Raw genomic sequence first — 18462 nt, 5'->3', positions numbered from 1 at the left:
CTTAACTACGTCAACGGTATTCGGATCTTGGCTATAACACCTATCTTAGTTCGTTTCTGTAAAATTTGTATAGGAGGGAGGACAATTCGTGAGCTGTTTTGTGTTAAACTATTATTATGTTTTTTTTAATTAAATTTAAAAATAAATATTTTACTTAAAAATTTCTGGAATGAGAAATGATATTAAAAATGTATTATGATTCGAAAGAAATCAATATTTTACAGCTTTTTAAATTCAATTTCCAATGTAAAAAACATACTTTATAGTAATTTTATTAGGCTACATTATAAAAATTAAACATTATTACATTTTATATTTCGCTTCAGCAAAGAGTGAAAAAATGTTACAAAGTGTAAAATACTAAAATACACTATTAAGTGTATATAATATAGGTAAAATATTCTTTATATGTAATAACCAGAGGCCCTTTTTATGTGGATAATATGCCGCGGTAACCTGTTCTGCCGTATTGTATTCAAGAATTCGACTCGATGTCCCCTTCGCAATCCTTGCGAAAGTCTTGACCTCTTTCGAGAGCTTTGATTTTAATTATCACGCAGTTGCATTCGCCAGCTGTGCTGTCTCCATGACTCCTGGCTTCTGACTCCCGACATCCGACTTCCGATTTCCGACACCCAGCTCCGGACTTTTCGTCCTGCTCCTTCGCGGCGCCAAAACTATGAGGCGAAAGGAATTTTAATATTGAAATTTGTTTGCGCGGACTTTGTTGTAGCTGTAGTTGCTGGCCCTGGCGTTGGATGCATTCTCGTTTTGTAATTAAGTGCAGACAGAAGTGGAAATCAGGTCGCTCATACGCCCCATTGGCCGACGGTGTGACGCGGCGTTGTCCGTGAGAAAACTTAATTTTTCAAATGAATTTTTCCGTTTGCAGCAGCGGCGCAATGGCTTTTCAAATTATTATACTTGGCAGCGAGAACAGAAGACCTTTTTTTTTGTCTTTCACGTTTCCAAGTCGTCGGGCAGCAGCTGTAGGTAATGTTGAAGGGCCAAGATCTGGGGACAAGCGAAACTAATTAATTTGTGAACATCCCAGGTGGACCTAGGAATTCATATATTTTTTCTGCTGCAGGCGGATGATATTGTTTTTCAGCTCCCTTTTACGTAAATATGCAAATCGCAGCGCGAAACTTTTTCCGTGCAATTGAAATTGAGTTTTAAAGTTTCGAAATCCATTTTAATGCATTTCGCTCCACTCTTTTCCGCGCATGCAGTTCGCAAAAGCGGGTAAAAGCCGGCGAGCACAAGGTAACTACAAAATTCCAGATACAATTTTCCAACAGAATGTTGCCCTGCCAACGCGGCACGTGGAACGTGGCCAGATTATGCTGTATTATCACCTGTAAATCCTTATTGGCAATCAAAACTTTGCCAACAGCGCTGGCCCCTGTCCACCTCCACCTCCACCCCAGTGCCACCCCCCTTTACCCCAGGCAGCTTTTCCTATTTTCGTTAGTATTTGTATTTGCTACTTTCAATGGATTCTGTGAAATCTGCAAAATCTGTGCATGCAGGCAAACTTTTAATTTTATTGGAAAACTTGTTGAGTTTTTTCGGCTCGGCATATTTTTATATCCTCTGCGAAAAAGTGTGAGGGTGCGCAATCTTGAAAATCATAAATAATTATTTTTGAAAATAATCGACTTATTTGTAAAGGGCATCAAAACACATTTACTTGTTGTTGAAACTACATTTCTTGGTCTTTGTATTATCTTTGTTTTACCACTTAATTAATTCAGAAAAAATTAGACATTTCTCTTCTCTTACAGTCAGAGTCAGATTTTAGGCCCAACCAGGAATTAATATATTTTTTAGCGAAACCGTTTTTGTGCCAGACAGCCTCTGAAAGCTTCAAAAGTTCGAATCCGCCCGGCTGTTCTGCAGTTGATGTCCCAAAGCAATTACCCGCGCATTATGCCGCTGACAGTGTGGATTTGAGAGGCGGTTAAATGCCGCTTCGAATTATTTTGGCAAGGCCTTAGTCGAACATCGCGTAACTGTTTTGAAGGCTGCAAAGCCCCCAGTTCGATGTGTGCAAAATTGCACCTTGGCCCTCACCTGCCAGCTAATCACGCAGGTTACGGAAGGGATGGTGGTGGTTGGGGGACAAGGACGAGGACGAGGATGACAGGATGGCAACCGCATCACACGGCACCGCAGCATATTTCCGTCACCGATTGCCTGCCGATTGCAACGATGGGTTGCCAGTTGCCTGGTTGCATTGCCATTAAACTGCAAATCCGCAGTCGAGCAATTCTCGCATGTAATGCTGATGTCGACATTTTACTGCTGTTGCTGCCGTGCTGTTGCTGTTGCTGCTGCAACTGGCATTGCTGCTGCTGCTGATGCGGGCTCGTGTTTTGCCACAACAGCGCGCCAGTGCCAGTGCCAGTGCAGCGACACCTTCTGTGGCAACAAGGAAGCCGGAGCAGACATTTCACCCCGCGCCAGTCCATTGGCACCCGGCATCCCCATTTAGTCCCCCCATCCTCGTTCCCGGAAAACTGCAGCACTTAAGCATTGCTGTTGCTCCTGCTGCTGCTGCGATCGGCAGCTGCTGCTGTTGTGGATTTTTGCATCGCCCTGCCAAGGGGCCAGCAGCAGGAAGAACAGGACTAAGGACACAGGACGCAGGACGACGGGCGCAGGGCAACTGCAGCAGCAGCAACAGCCATAAAATCCTTTGCAATCAGTTGCATGCAACAAACACTTTGGTTCATGTTCCCACAGCGCCTCCTTCGGCTTTTGTGCAGTGAACGAAATTATTCAGGCTTCAGTTAATTAACAAGTCATTAATTTCAGTAATTCAAAAGTAAGAATATTAGGTTATTTTGGTTCAGTTTTATGAATTATCTTTCAACAAACATTTAAATATGTATAATAAGTCATTGATAAGACATTTATAAGTCATTATTATTAACCTTTAAATTAATTAAATCAAGCGTCTCTTGGGGAAGGACGGTGTCTTAAAGTTTAAGGAAAAACTTATTACAATTCTTTTTTGTTACCTTTACGATTTTTTTCCAGTGCATCTGGGCCAAAGCTTACTGGAGTTTCTTGAATGCGAGGGAATCGAACCCGGACTCAACACACACTTGGACCCCGTAGAAGAGGCCACATTTACGTTTGTCTATTTCGGATTTCTTATCGTGTGTCGAGGACACAAACACACACAGAAGTACAAAACAATTTCCTAATGCCGACAATTGGCTTTTGTGCAATTTATAGTTCTCGGGTACTTAAAAATAATTTGAAATCTGAAGTGTTGCTGCATTTCCGATAACTCCGAAATGCGAAATGAATGGCCACACATAAGGAGATGGGATACTAAAAGATATTACCATGTTGAAATGGTACAACAAAATTGTGTTTGTTGCTAAAATCAATGGCATTCTGTAGAAACTTGGGACTTTAGCCACCTAAACGACACTTACTCTCATGACTTACCATTAGGAGTTAATCTCTGAGGTGAAGTTTCAATCACAGGGATTTTCTTCCTATAAAATGAATAAACTTGTGGATAGAATAAGTAGTGAAGATTAATCAAATGGGCTGTCCAGCTCGATTAATTTGTAAAAACTTCAAAAAGTAAAGTAACCAAGAACTAGCGCTTTGTCCTATTGATTAATCTATATATCAAAATCAAATACTCAAAATGTATTAGGAAAATTAAATTCCTTTTCTAATAAGTTACAAAAAATGACTGGAATAAATTAAAACTGCTTTTAGTACTGGCTATTTAAATTCGAGATTTTATCCTGACCCACGGCTACCATTGAAAGTTGAGCTGAGCTGCCATTGAAGAGATTAAATTCACATACCATTTCATTCGCATCGTGGACTTGCCTGCGTAACGCAATCGAAAACTAAACTCGGGGCTAACAACTGTCGGGTGTCCCGTTGTCCTGGTGTCCTGGCGACGTGTGTAGCTGTCGCACGGAACTATCGAACGGAAAACAGAAAGCCATCAGCCTGATTTGTACCCCCAAAAAGAACGGTGTGTACGACAAACATTCGGATATGGTATAAAAATCCGCTCGACAACAAAAAAACGAGTGAGACACCAAAGCGGGCAAACTTTTTGAATATTTAGCAAAAATGTCAGCGCACAAAAGCGATGTAGAACAACTGACCGAATCCGAATCCGAGTGCGGATCACAAAAAATGAATGCCATGCAATGTGGAGCACTGAAAGTGCCGCAGGGACAGGGCTTGGACTTTATCCCTGCTGGGGTCTGCGGGAAAATGTGGAAATATTTTTGGCACTGTCACAACATCCGGCATGCCACATGCACTTCACCATCGCCTGCCAACTGAAGTCGGTCGGTGGCTTAAGCCTCGGAGAGCCGCAGTGCAAGGTATGGGGGCTCTCAGAAAATCCTCAAAGGATCTACTTTAAAACACCGCAATTAACCGCTGGTGATATGAATTGTTTGCGGGCAATTATTATTTGACAAGCGTTTTAATGATTCCAGCCACTTAGGGGCGTAATTAGAGCATCTTTGGCAGCAGGCAACGAGGAACCACGAAGGAGCGCCTCGAATCATTTGCAGTGGCAATTACACTCATAGAAATTTTTACCCTAAATCGCCCTAAAAAACTGACTTTTCGCCCGTGGATTTAGAAAATCGCCCATAAATCGTATCCGCTGGCGATTCGCCCGTGTATTTAGAAAAATTTTCTAAAAAATCCCTATGGAAATTTGGTTTAATTTAGGGTGATTTTTCTTGTATTGAGAAATATTTTCCTATTTTTAGGGTGATTTGCCCTAAGTTTAAGGCGTATTTTTCTAAAAGTAAGGGCGAACTTTCTGTTTTTAAAGGCAAATGCCCTAAAAAATTATGCAAATTAAAAAAAATCGTGTTTGAGCATGCTTAACTGAATTTGGGAAGCATGTATTTTAGTCGTGTATATTCTGGGAACTGGGACTGCTTTAATTAAACAACACCGACGGAGGAGACCGTTGCATATTATTGTATTGGTGTGTAGCTTATATGGGAGCTGCGTTAGGAGGGGGGCCCGATCTATACAACACAGCCGTTAGAACTGAAAAATCATGTTTGTAAACGAATTAGGGAAATAAATATGAGGAGAAAAAACAACTTACTTTTTTTGGTCATTGCGAGAATCGAACCCACGACCTCTCGGTTTAGAGTCTAACGTTCTACCGCTGCACCACAGACCCATCGCGCAAGACAACGAACAAACTCTGCAGACATCTTATTTTCCTGAGGTCTACGTTATAATTTGACTAAAGGCAACTAAACCGAATATTTTTTTCCTGACGACTGTGACAATTAGTCCCGTTTTCTTGCCAGCAAACACAAAGTATGCTTTTAACTCAGAACTCCCATACGTTTTTAAGGTTTAAAGACTACTTTAATTTAAAATTCGGACGAAAAAATGTCCTTAGTATTATAACGTTTACAAAAAAAAAAAACATAAAAATCAAGTTGAATCACACAGGGTTCGAACCCACAACCCCACGACCTTAGTCCTCATATAGCAAAGTTGAAAGCGCAAGTGATTAGACCGCTGGGCTACCGAATTTCACACTTTTGGAGTGATTTTTAAGGCGAATCGCCCTTGTATTTAGACAAATTTTAGAAAAAAAATTAGGGCAATTCGCCGTTGGATTTAGAAAAGGTCAAAACGAAGCAAATCGAAAAAAATCGCCCTAAATATTAGAAAAGTAGAAAAATTAACCCTAAAAATATTTTTTTATGGTCTCCTGCCTTGAATGCATGGCAAATTTGTCGTGAAAATAGAAAATTTTTCTCAGTTCAAGGGCGAAAATTTTTTTAGGGCGATTTTCTAAAATGTAGAAAATTATTTTTATGAGTGTATAATTTCAATTTTACGATTTTTCAAGTACGAGTTTTCCGCAGCCAAAGTCGGTCTGCAGCTTTTCCTGCTTCCGGCAACCCCTGCACTTTCCCTCTTAGCCCACTCTCTAGCATTCCCAATTGTCTGACTTTTGTTTATGCCAGTTGTGTGCTCCGAAGTGCTTAGTTTTAATTCCGTTCCGAAGACAAAGAAAACGAAACAGTGTTCGGACACCTATGGTCAACTAAATAGCAATACTCCAGCTCCAAAGGAAAAAAGAGAGCTTTTCAAATAAGTCGGGTGAGAAAAATAGAGAGACTCGAAAAAAATTAGTTACACTTCATAAAATGTATAACAAATCTACACTTTGGTTAATCAAAAGTAGTTATTATTTTGACAACCACTGTACATATGCAGTCCCAGGACGAGTTCAGTGCAGCACAGTCATTTGTGGAAGTTGGTCATACTTAATTGGAGCTTGTGTTGCGCCAAATGAGTTTTTCCTCTTCAGTGCCACGTGAGAGATTATGGAGAATATTTGTACAATACACAATTCAGCACAACAATGGAGCGGCACTTGCTTAAAGACTCACCGCTCTATCATTAGCACAAAGACCAGGATAATCAAACGACTTCACGTGCCTGAAATGGATTCCGTTTCCGATTTCCTTTCTCGCCCAAAAACCGATTTGATTTGATTTCTCCTTGCCGCCGTGTCAAACGTGTTGGGATCCCTTCCCCAGCACATTGGAAAACATTTACATTTGCTCCGATTCGTGCTCGTTAACAAAAGATACATATGTATCTCGTAGGTATTTGGCTTTTGTGCTCCGTGCGCGCAATGTGCTCGGAGTTTTTCTTATTCCCTGCTGCTTGGTTGGATTTAAATGCCGAATTTTCAATGCAGCACACATCATCCCGAGGACCCAAGGACATGTGCTCACCTGTATATCTGTATCTATACCTGTGTATCGCGAGTGCGAGGGTGTAATCACTTGTACTTAATATGCAGATGATGACAATGTGACAATCAAACCGATTCCAGGTCGCCTGGCACTTCTGCCTCGGCTTTCCGGTCTCTCACCCCTGTACCGCCTTATGTTATGCGAATCGGATTATTATTATCATTGTTATCGTTATCGTAAAAAGCAAAGGCAGAATGCGCATTTTCCTCTTCCTTTGAAGGCGCAGATTCCCCCGGGGCATAAACGCATTAGACTTCGCCTCTGTCGGCACTTTGAATCCTAAAAAGGCAATTTGTTTGCATTATGATTTTTATCTTTCTGCTCGAATTGTTTGTTTTCATTTCGAATTGCTAATGTAGAACAAAATATATGGCTAATTTAAACATTTTCGCGAGGAGCGTACGTATTTACTATGTTCTATTCTGGTATTATATTGTTGTTAAAACCGGACCATTCAATAAAAAGTTATGAGGAAATAAAGAAATGCAAGCAATGGAAGCAGTCGATTTACTGCTTTAATAACTTCATTTCACATACCCCTTAGCTTGGTAACGGGTATCTGATAGTCGTGGTGCTCTACTATGGCGTTCTCTCCAGCTTTAAAATAAATTCTATGCAATGTCATATATAAGATAAGATAACTTCCCCTTATTGTTCTGAAAATTAAATCATGAATTGATGCCTTAATAGCGGTGGTTAATCATATTTGTATCCGCCGGGGCAAAAAGTTTCTCATTTTTTGGAGCCTCTACCTCCGCACACACTCATGGCGGTCATTTCATTTGGAAAATGCACATTTTCATCTGGCATGTGTTAATGCACTGGCCGGCGAACGGAATGCAGCTGAGTTTGTGGTATAACTTCATAAAAATGCCAACCGGTTGCACTGCAAGATTTACTGCAGGCAGTGAAAAAAAAAAACAAAAATGCGAAAAGGAAACCAAACCGTTGCCAGTCAAAAGTTTGGCTGCGATAAATGGACTGACGAACGCGAAAGGATAACAGCAGGATACATCGTTCTGGAATACAAATGTGGGGAGCATGTTTGTTTTTACCCAATTTGTTGCTGCCCTTTTGCGTTTTTGCTCTACGGCATTGTTTTTCGGTGAGAACACACTCGAGGCACAAAGGCGGAGGGGAGAAGGCAGGGCAGGGCCCTCGACATTTTAACTGAAATGCAACAGGAGGCCGCGTGTTAATGCTGAAAAAAGGACAACCAACCAAGGACCCTTTTGCAGCAAAGTGGCAAAGTCGTGACGAACTCTGAACTCCAGCCAACAGAAACAGCAACAGAAAAAAGCTGAAAAGGGAGTGGGGCAGCTGCCAGCTGGATGTCGCGGTCACTTTTCATGCTTTCTGCTGAGCCTTTTCAGATCCCTTTTTCATTATCCCGGACCGGGCCTGTGCTGAATTTTCTGGGGCGGGCCAGCAACAAATGTCTGGGGTGAAAGTCACGCGCTGAATTTAATGCCCAGCCAATGCCCCCGAAAACGAGGCGTGTCAATGACTCTGGGTCACCAAATTGTCGTCCCAGGCAATCCGATTTCTGGCATCTCGCTGATTGCCCCACACAAGTTGATGGCCAACTTTCAGTTCTCCGCTTTCGATTTCGATGTTACCCATACGCCCCGTTGCACGCACACCAATTGATGGATGGATAGAAATCTGTGGCTGGCTCAATGCCAGAATAAGGCAACCACAGAGTAAAACTTTCCTAGCGTCTCGCGGTGGAAATGTTCTTAAACATCTCACGCAACTGTCGGAGAACTGCCACAAAATTCCAGTTGACAAGAGCCGTTTCTGCGGAGAATATCACATCCCAAATATTTCGTTTTCCTACTTTATTATTAACTAATCACTATGCTTTTAATCAGTGTATTCTGTAATGTAAGAAATAGTTACTTGAATAGTTTGGTATCGTCTTAGACGCTACATTAGTCAATTCTATCGAATTCGCAGATAACAGTGCCACTTTGCAGTGCATTTCCTAGAAATGGAAACATTTTCTCGCGAAAAACTATTATTTAACCAACCAACGTTTGAAATCGGTTCCCTTTCATCTGAAACCCCATACACATAATTTTTGGGGGAACTTAATTAGAATTTTGCTGGGTCTGTGGGCTTCCCATGTTTTGCCTCCGGAGCCCGCATATGTTGCGCAAATTTAATTGCTCTACAAAGCCGCAAAATAGACAAACAAAACAAAAGTTCCCGCACCGCCTACACACCATCGGAAACCATTCGGAAGGAGTTGAACATGAACACAAGACTCAGATTTCGGCACAAAAAACAAAACAGAAGTGCCCGCAGTGGCATTCGCAGTCTGCGGAGGCAATTTCAACTTTTCCCAGTGTGTACTTAATGGAAAATGACTTTATTGTAAGCCGGCCAGCAAGCCTCTAAGCGCCAATTCTCAACACTTGCGCTATTTTATGGAATCTCTTCTAAGCAGGTTAAAAATGTATAAAGTTGGGCAAAATACAACGAATTTTTGTCCACAAAGAAAAGCGTTTTATTTTAAAATTCATCTTCTGGCGGAAACATTGACTCAATGTTGTGGCAGTATGCAACCAATGATCTGTCCTTGTCGTCTGGAAATATTTTCCCCAAAAACTCGAGCAGTCCTGGCTGATTTTGGACTATTTCGGAATACTCTTCAAAGGATATGATTCCATCTTTGTCCGTGTCGAATTTGGAGAATATGAATTCACACATGTCCTGCTCAGAAAAAGAGCCTTAGTCCGAGCCTGTTCTTTTATACTACTCACCGCTCGGAGTTCATTGATCTCATCATCGTCATCGCCATAGAAGAATTTTTCAATGGCCAAGCCGACCACCTCACGATTCAGAACCACTGTACCAGCGCTCGTGAAAACCTATGGTTGATAATAGAGTTTAATAAATGGTTCGTAAACAGAAAGTTGAATTAAACAACCGAGTACTCCTATTAAAATACAAATTACAAAAATGTTTAATTTAGATTTACATGTGTCTATGTTTCATTTAACAAAACGATATCTGTTTGAATTATTATACCCGTTACTCGTAGAGTAAAAGGGTATATTAGATTCGTGCAAAAGTATGTAACAGGTAGAAGGAAGCGTTTCCGACCCTATAAACTATATATATTCTTGATCAGGATCACTAGCCGAGTCGATCTAGCCATGTCCGTCTGTCTGTCCGTCTGTCTGTCTGTCTGTCTGTCTGTCTGTCTGTCTGTCTGTCTGTCTGAACGCTGAGATCTCGGAAACTATAAAAGCTAGAAGATTGACATTTTGCATGCAGATTCTAGGAGTACCTACGCAGCGCAAGTTTGTTTCAAAAGGGTGCCACGCCCCCTCTAACGCCCACTTTCACCTCCCTCTCTCCCAATCCAATTGATTTTCTTGAGGTCTTGGTATGCAATCCTTTAAGTTTTTGCAATACCTTTCGATTGGTGTATTACTCATTACGATCGGACTATCACAGCAGATTTTCAATTTTGCGGCTATATAATAGTAGTCGCCTTCGCACACTCTCCTGGTGCGCTTCGTCACTACATGGACTGCCGTCCATAGTGATAGTAGTGCTTATTTTGTTAAATTTATTTTGAAATTCTGAAATACTAAAAAATATTATATCCAAGAGTAGAAGATAATACAATAAATATTAACGAAGTTATAATTTTTGTCCTCTTAAGGACTGACGGACATGTCTAGATCGACTCGTCTAATAATGCTGATCAAGAATATCTTTTGCAATCTTTTAACTGAAATCAATAACCCTCTGCCAGGAGATATTCAAGGTGTATACAAAAATAATTATCGAAGCCTAGAAAGTAAACTTATTAATCTATATCAAAATTATAAAATATTGGAATCTGAAGACAGAAACACAACCAATTATCCTGGAAAATAGCCACCTCAAATGCAAATTTCATTCGCTCCTGCAGATTTCCGGTGAAGAAGACGCAAAACAGTCGCATCCAGGCTTCTGGAGAGACGGAGCGACCGTCCAGCGTGATATTCATCAGAATTCGGTCGATGATCGTTGTATCGAAGATCCCAAAGCTGACGAGGAATAGGTTGTAGAGCTGGTTGGTGGACATCAAGCGGGATCCGTTGTTGAGGGCATATTTGTAGAACACGATCAGCAAGCTGACCACATCGTTGGAAGAGAATTCCGTAGAGGCGGTGAAGCTCTTGATCAGACTATTGTATATCGTGAGGAACTTGTTGTTGGCCATGTCGTCCAGGGTGAGGTCGATGCGATTCATTGTGGTTTTAGTTGATTTTTCTTAATTAATAAAAACTTTGTTTTTTTGTACTTTTTTATATTTTTACTGAGTGTTGTTTAATGGGCAGTGTGTTTTGGGTGTGTGATGAAAATGATTAACGTGTGGGGCCCAGGCCTACTTAAAAGTGTGTGGGTTATGCAAGACAAATTGCAAATAGATTGGGTAAGTCGCAGCAGCGGCCCCAAGAATCCCAGGGAATGTAACGAGCGCAATTTAAAAGCAATAAAACAACGCCGCGACATAAAAAATACATCAGCTACGCTACATGGACTACATCTGTCCCCCATTTCGAATAAATATTTGAAAGAAACCCGGCCGAAACACACAAAGGCTGAGCCAAAAGCTGAAAGCTGTGCGCATGAGAAACGCGAATATAATAATCCAAACAAAAGCGCTGAGATGGGTGTAAAGCCTTCCATGTGGAAATTCGGCGGAAATGGCTGTGTAGCCATTTTGTTTGGGGTAACAAATGTTCGGAGTCTCCCTCCCTTTGTTGTGTAATTGTATGCCCCCCTCCACCCGGTACATACACTCACACATGCCACGCCCTGGAAAATACCAAAGAAATGAGGAGGCGGCTGAACCGCCCGACACGGCATAATAACAATAAAATAAGAGGGAAGAGCCTTGAGAAAAAAGGGGAAAGGGCGGCAAGGATTCACGCTCCTTAATGTCTCCAAAGTTGACATCGCCAAGTGTTGGCGGATTTACAGACGAGTTGGGCTGGATTTTGGTATAGAGTTTTGATTGATATATTCTTCGTGCGGCGTTTAAGAGAGACTTACGGCATAAATTTGTTAGGGAAGACAAATTGTGCGGAAACAAAATTGGAAACATTTTAATTTGCATAAAAACGTTTAGACGGGGGCTCTAAATATTTTCAACTTTAGTAAAGCAGGCCAAGAAATCATATGCCATTAAACTCCAATTGATAAATCCACAAAATCATTAGAACACGTTGAGTAACTACCATCACATATAAACCAAAGATAATCAGAAAGCCAACAATAATTCTACCTAAATACTATACTTAAACGACCTCCAGAGAGTAACTGCATCATGGAAAATCTGGACTCTACAATCAATAGCACCGAGAACAGCCGTTTTTCCGCACTTTATGGCGGATTGATCAAGGAGATAGCTGCTAATTCGAAAATGTCGACACTGGACATTACCTGTTTACTCTGCGTCTACTACAAGTTCGTCAAGTTCAACGGTCCGGGGGCCAAGCAGATGAAAAAGAATCAGTTCTACCAGATCTACCTGGTCCTTTTCAACGTGGCCAATGTCCAGGTGATCGAACGCAGCCTTCTGGCCATCACGAAGGATACGAAGTATGTTAGTCCCCAGGCCTGGGTTGAGCTCTTCGAGCTTTATACAACAGAAGATCTGGAAAGGCGCATGCGATTCGCCTTTGAAGTGGGTGTAATATTATGAAACACACCTAACACAACCTAAAGAATTTTTCTTTAATTTAGGTGTATGACACTAAGAACACCGGTGTTATTGATCGCGAACAGGTAGGCGTGGCATGCGAGAAATTCTTTATTGAAGGCGACGACGAGGATGAACTCATTGAACTGCGGGCGGTGAGCTGATTGGTTGTTAATTTGAAATTTCTAAATTATTCGAATCTTTTCTTTCAGGATATGACTGAGTTTATCATGAAGAAATTTGATGTGGACAAGGATGGGGTCATTTCCTTCGAGGACTACTCTTCAGTTGTCTCCCAACAGCCTGTTTTGGTTGAGTTCTTGGGCTGGCTGTTTCCGTCCAACGAAGAGAAGGATGTCATGGCCCATGCTATCAACATTGACTCCATGCTTAGTTATTGTAACCCTGAGTTATAATAGAGTGGCTTTTCTTGCAAAAACATCCAGTTTTTATAATATCGTTTTAATGGTTTTTAATTAATGAGGTAGAGGTCTGCTGGTTGTGACACCTTTTGTGTTTTCCATTTGGTCATTTACTTTTTAAATAAATAATGTTATATAACAACAAAAAGATTACCATTTTGGTTTTAAATTAAAAACATTCTTTTTCGTATGTAAACAAACATTTTGAAATCCGAACCTACTTATAAAACTACTTTTGTTTGTTCCTGTCAAGGATCTTTGCTAGGGCCTTTATTGTTTTCCATCTATGTTAATGATTTACCCAATATTCTGTCCCCTTGGGATGTCCATCTATACGCTGATGATGTGCAGTTTTATGTTAGTAAGCCTCTATGTCAAGTCAATGATTGTATTAGTATGTGTAATACCCTGCTTTTCAAAATTAATACCTGGGCCACAGAAAACGGACTATGTCTAAACCCAAAAAAAAGCAAATGCGTAATTATCTACAAAAAACCCTTCGATACATCGCAACTCCCGAATTTAATAATTGGAAATAGCCCTATCAAATACGAAGAATCGGCAGGCAACCTGGGTATTACCTTTAACAACACGTTAACATGGAGCAAACATATCTCCAGAGCAACTGGGCAAACATATGGGTTTCTGAGACAGATTTCTACTTCTCAGTCGTTCTTGCCAACCCAACTTCGAATGCTAGTGGCCAAAACAATCTTGGTTCCCACCCTGTTTTACGGTGTTCAGATTTTTGGGCACTGCGACACTCAAGATACTCAAAAATTAACTGTTGCTTGTAATTCGATCGTCCGTTACGTGTTTAATCTTCGTCGCACTGACCACACTTCCCACCTAGTCAATAATGTTCTTGACCTTAGCCTTAGTCAGTGGATTGACCTCAAAACATTAACTTTTATTCATAAGATTGTGTGCACCCGTGAACCGTCTTACTTGTTTCAGAAACTTCTTCCAGCTCAATCGCAAAGAACACATAATTTTATTATCCCTCGATATAAAACCTTATGCTCGAAGAGACAATTCTTTATCAATGCAATTCGCCTATGGAACTATCTCCCATATGCTATCAAAACCATTAGAAGCGCGTCTCAATTTAAATCGAAAATCAAAGAATTGATGCTAGATCAAAATTAGTTGCAAACTTATAATCAAATTATCAACCCTACTTTGTTAGATTTTAAGTATTACTTTTAAGTTAAATTATTCTTGTTACTCAATCCGATGTGACTAGCGCAATAAATATAAGTTTTATACTTGTAGCGTTAGGATATAAACAAATAAAAAAAAAAAAATAAATAAGAATAATCCCGATTCCCTTTTATGGTATGATTTTGAAGATATTGTTAAAAATATAATGTTATAAAGGGAAGGCTTTGAGAAAATTGTTTTCGCTTAGAATCAAGATATGTTTGTATAAGTGTCAAAACCACAAAAAAACTGAAAAACAAAAAAAAAACAGGAAAAAGATCAAAAATAGATTAAACAAATCCAAAATAAAAATACCATTAAGATAAATTAAGGATTTAGTCATGGAAAATCTAGACGCCACTATAGATAACATGGAAAACAGTCGATTTGCAGCCCTTTATGGGAGTTTGATTAAGGAGTTGGCCGCAACTTCTGAGATGTCCCAGACGGACATCACTTGTTTGCTCGTCGTTTATTACAAGTTCTCCAAGGCCAACGGACCTCAGTGTAAGAAGATGACCAAGAAGCAGTTCTACCAGATCTTCTTGGTGCTATTTAATGTGGCAAATGTCCAGGTAATTGAACGCACTCTGCTGGCCATTACCAAGGACACGAAATATGTAAGTCCCCAGGCTTGGATTCAGCTCTTTACTCTCTACACAACCAAGGACATCCATGTACGAATGAAATTTGCTTTCGAGGTCAGTATGAGTGTCTTCAACTATGTTTTCATAGGAACCACCCAAATGACTTTTTTTATACAGGTGTATGACACCAAAGGAACTGGCGTTATTGATCGAGAGCAAGTCGGTGTTGCTTGCGAAAAATTCTTTTACGGTGAAGACGAAGATGAGATTAACGAACTTAAAGCGGTCAGTAAAACTTTGCATTACATTTACATTTAATTTTCGTTAAATTTGCCATATTTTTACCCGTTACTCGTAGAGTAAAAGGGTATATTGTATTCGTGCAAAAGTATGTAACAGGGAGAAGGAAGCGTTGCCGTATATATATTCTTGATCAGGGTCACTAGCCGAGTCGATACAGCCATGTCTGTCTGTTTGCCTGTCCGTCCGTATGAACGCTGAGATCAAAAGCTAGAAGGTTGAAAAATCCTACACATATTATTGGGCTTCCTATGCAGCGCAAGTTTATTTTGGCCGGGCGCCACGCCCCCTCTAACGCCCACTATAGCCCACTAACGATTTTAAAATGTGTCTGGCGCCCACACCTTTAAAGATTTCCGAGAAGTATAAAAGCAATTTTGTTGTGTATATTTATACCCATCGAAATGTAGAAGAAGATTTTTTAAATCGGACCATACATTAAAAAGCTATGCGCAATCAAAATTTTATATAGCCATTTCCCCCGCACTCCTTTTAGCTGAGTGACGGGTATTAGATAGTAGGAACACCCACCCGACAATAGCATTCTTGTTTAATTTTGAGTGACTGCAACCATAAGACTGCATTTTTAAAATATTTTCTTTTTAGGACATGACTGAGTTTCTTATGAAGAAGTTTGATCTAGACAAGGACGGTGTTATTTCCTATGAGGACTATTCTACTGTCGTCGAGCAGCAGCCAATTTTAGTCGAGTTCTTGGGCTGGTTATTTCCGTCGAAGGAAGATAAGGATCTTATGGCCCATTGCATTAACCTACAATTGAATCAAAATTAAACATTAAATTTAAAATAGTACCTCTTATTATTATTTTTTGAAATGGTATCGAAATATTATTACCGAATATTTTATTATTGAATTTGAAGATTAATCTAACTTATTGGTCTGTTCAAGACACTTAATTGACACTAAAATGATTTCTATGTGTTAAACACCGTAAAATGCGTACGTGTTGTCGTATTGCCTAAGTTGCTCGAGCTAATTGACTGGATGAATCCATTGTCACGCCCTGAAGTCCCTGATATCGATTGCATTGTCAGAAGACCAGAAATCGAATTAGGAACTATTCAACTAACAAGCAGGGTTTTTGACCGGCAGCAAATGACTTTACAGCAGAATAAAGGCGGTAATACCTTCCCTGCGTAATTGCGGCCTAAGCCCACCTTCGCTGCGGGCATTTGTGGTCGACTAGGGTCCTCGACCTAATTCAATGCATCCCATAATTATATGATTCACCGCAACAGCACATTCCGCTGTGGATGGGATTCAGTGCCAGGTCGGAAGTGGGAAGTCGGTTAAGTAGCTCATTAACTTCAATACGTTTGATTACATTACGTACGGTTTTGTGCGGTGTTCAAGCCAAACAATTTGAGAATTGTGTGCGGCGGCCCTCTCTTTTCCCCATTGCCCTCCGCAACTGATAATTTGCCTGATTCAATTGGCATTTGCAAGTATTTGGGACATGGCTAAGCCACTGAATGCTCACGTATTTGCCATGATTTGGCATTTATGCAGTGGCATTATGTGATGCGAATTGATTTACATTAATTGCTCCCAGCGGGCGGCTTACTTCCCACTATTTAGTTTCCAGAACCACCAGAACCGAAAAACCTGCGCTCGACATCAAAGTTAAGTTACAGCAAGTTTTAGTTTCATTCAAGCCACGAAGCCGGGTTAACTCGATCGACTCGACTGGCTGCAGTTGACAACTTGCAGACTCGAGACCCCATATCAACGGTCTAAGCCAGCATGTGGCCCAAGGACTTCAGTTGGCCAGAACTCCCTGGCCGAGTTGGCCTTTTGTTGAACCGTCGCCCGTCGGCTGTCGGGCAACATGTTTGAGTCTCGCTGGCATCAACATTAATTATCCCTGATAGTAATCATGCAATTTGTACGTGAGCCTGAGCCGAGCTAGCGCTCCTCGGGCCATCGGCATCCATGCTGCGGTCTTTATTGTGGCATTAACAGCAGCATCCGCATGGCCTGCAGCCCCGGCAGCATCATTATGCTCATTATTGTCGTCAAAGGCGTGCAGGGCGTTCTGCCGGGGGCCCGGAGAACCGGGGAACCAGAGAGCCGTAGCACCGGAGACCCACCCGGAGAAAAGGGAATCGAGGCACGGGCACGGCGGCCTGGAGATCCGGGGACAATGCGCGTTTGATGAATTGCATTAGGACATGTATGTAATTATAATCAATTAACCCAGGCGGGCATGTGGTGCCCAGCAATTTGCTCTGCAATTTAAAGGACAAATGAGCAACGTGGAGGTTTTCAGTCTGCATACCTTTGCTATTGAAGATCTTAGCAATAATCTCCTTTAAATGATTTTTATACCCGTTACTCGTAGAGTAAAAGGGTATACTAGATTCGTGCAAAAGTATGTAACAGCTAGAAGAAAGCGTTTCCGACCCCATAAAGTATATATATTCTTGATCAGGGTCACTAGCCGAGTCGATCTAGCCATGTCCGTCTGTCCGTCTGTCCGTCTGTCCGTCTGTCCGTCTGTCCGTCTGTCTGTCTGTATGAACGCTGAGATCTCAGAAACTACAAAAGCTAGAAGGTTGAGATTTTCCACACATATTCTTTGGCTTCCTACGCAGCGCAAGTTTATTTTAGCCGAGCGCCACGCCCCCTCTAACGCCCACAATCGCCCACTAACGATTTCAAAATGGGTCCTGCGCCCACATCTTTAAAGATTTCCGAGAAGTATAAATGCAATTTTGTTGTGTATATTTATACCTATCGAAATGTAGAAGACATTTTTCAAATCGGACCATTCATTAAAAAGCTATACGCAATCAAAAATTATATATCTATCTCCCTCGCACTCCTTTTAGCTGAGTGACGATTATTAGTCGGGACACCAACCCGACACAGCGTTCGCACTCCCTTTAGCTGAGTGACGGGTATTAGATAGTCGGGACAACAACCCGACTATAGCGTTCTCTCTTGTTTTTTTAATGTTTCTTGAATGAATATCTTTAAATTTGTATCCATTTATGGCAAGTTTTTAATAAGGACATTTTTAAATTCTATTGATTAGTGAAACCAAAATTAATAAACTAAGAAAAAAGTAATAAACAAAAATCTAAAATTAAAAAAAAAAAATGTATTATTGTGTTATTAATAAATAAAGAACAAAATATATATATATATCAATCACTTTACTTTAAATACAATTACCAGCTTTAAGGTCCACCCACAAGGACTCCGAGTCCCCAATTGTATGTCCTACGCAATCTAACCGCAGTCAATTGACAATCTTCGGTGATGGCGACAAGTGACTTTTGGGCTATCAATGGCCAAGCCGAGTTGGCAAAGCAAACAGACCATTTAGCTCAGTGGACAATGCAAACTTTGAAGCCAAACGGGGCGGAAAAGTCGACCCGCTGCAATTTTCGATTAAAATTCCAGTT

General features: G+C 40.8%; 3 protein-coding genes across 4 annotated transcripts; 2 read left to right on the top strand and 1 right to left on the bottom strand.

The window, feature by feature from the left end:
* Positions 1 to 9303: 9303 nt before the first annotated feature.
* On the bottom strand, positions 9304 to 11186 carry sunz (sungrazer). Of its 2 annotated transcripts, XM_017141976.3 has the most exons (3): positions 10711 to 11185; positions 9578 to 9685; positions 9304 to 9527 (listed from the first exon to the last, which is right to left on the bottom strand). In XM_017141976.3, exons 1-3 carry the CDS (start codon positions 11062 to 11064, stop codon positions 9327 to 9329), a joined length of 663 nt encoding a protein of 220 aa, XP_016997465.2. In that variant the 5' UTR covers positions 11065 to 11185; the 3' UTR covers positions 9304 to 9326. The 2 variants fall into 2 exon arrangements, with proteins under 2 accessions (XP_016997465.2, XP_016997466.1); XM_017141977.3 differs by lacking the exons at positions 9304 to 9527; positions 9578 to 9685 and adding an exon at positions 10595 to 10619 and having other exon boundaries at positions 10688 to 11186.
* An 804-nt stretch (positions 11187 to 11990) lies between these two features.
* On the top strand, positions 11991 to 12974 carry LOC108057646 (calaxin). Its single transcript, XM_070217363.1, has 3 exons — positions 11991 to 12504; positions 12564 to 12674; positions 12732 to 12974. Exons 1-3 carry the CDS (start codon positions 12145 to 12147, stop codon positions 12933 to 12935), a joined length of 675 nt encoding a protein of 224 aa, XP_070073464.1. The 5' UTR covers positions 11991 to 12144; the 3' UTR covers positions 12936 to 12974.
* Positions 12975 to 14372: 1398 nt separating this feature from the next.
* sowi (solwind) lies at positions 14373 to 15905 on the top strand. The gene is made up of 3 exons (XM_044394758.2): positions 14373 to 14845; positions 14909 to 15016; positions 15638 to 15905. The coding sequence occupies exons 1-3, from the start codon at positions 14486 to 14488 to the stop codon at positions 15821 to 15823; spliced, it is 654 nt and encodes a 217-aa protein (XP_044250693.1). The 5' UTR covers positions 14373 to 14485; the 3' UTR covers positions 15824 to 15905.
* The last annotated feature ends 2557 nt before the right edge of the window (positions 15906 to 18462 follow it).

Source organism: Drosophila takahashii, chromosome 3R, assembly GCF_030179915.1.
Source record: "Drosophila takahashii strain IR98-3 E-12201 chromosome 3R, DtakHiC1v2, whole genome shotgun sequence".
Classification (NCBI taxonomy): Eukaryota; Metazoa; Arthropoda; class Insecta; order Diptera; family Drosophilidae; genus Drosophila; species Drosophila takahashii.
Note: the sequence above shows the minus strand (reverse complement) of the source record. Positions and strands in the feature narration are given on the sequence as shown.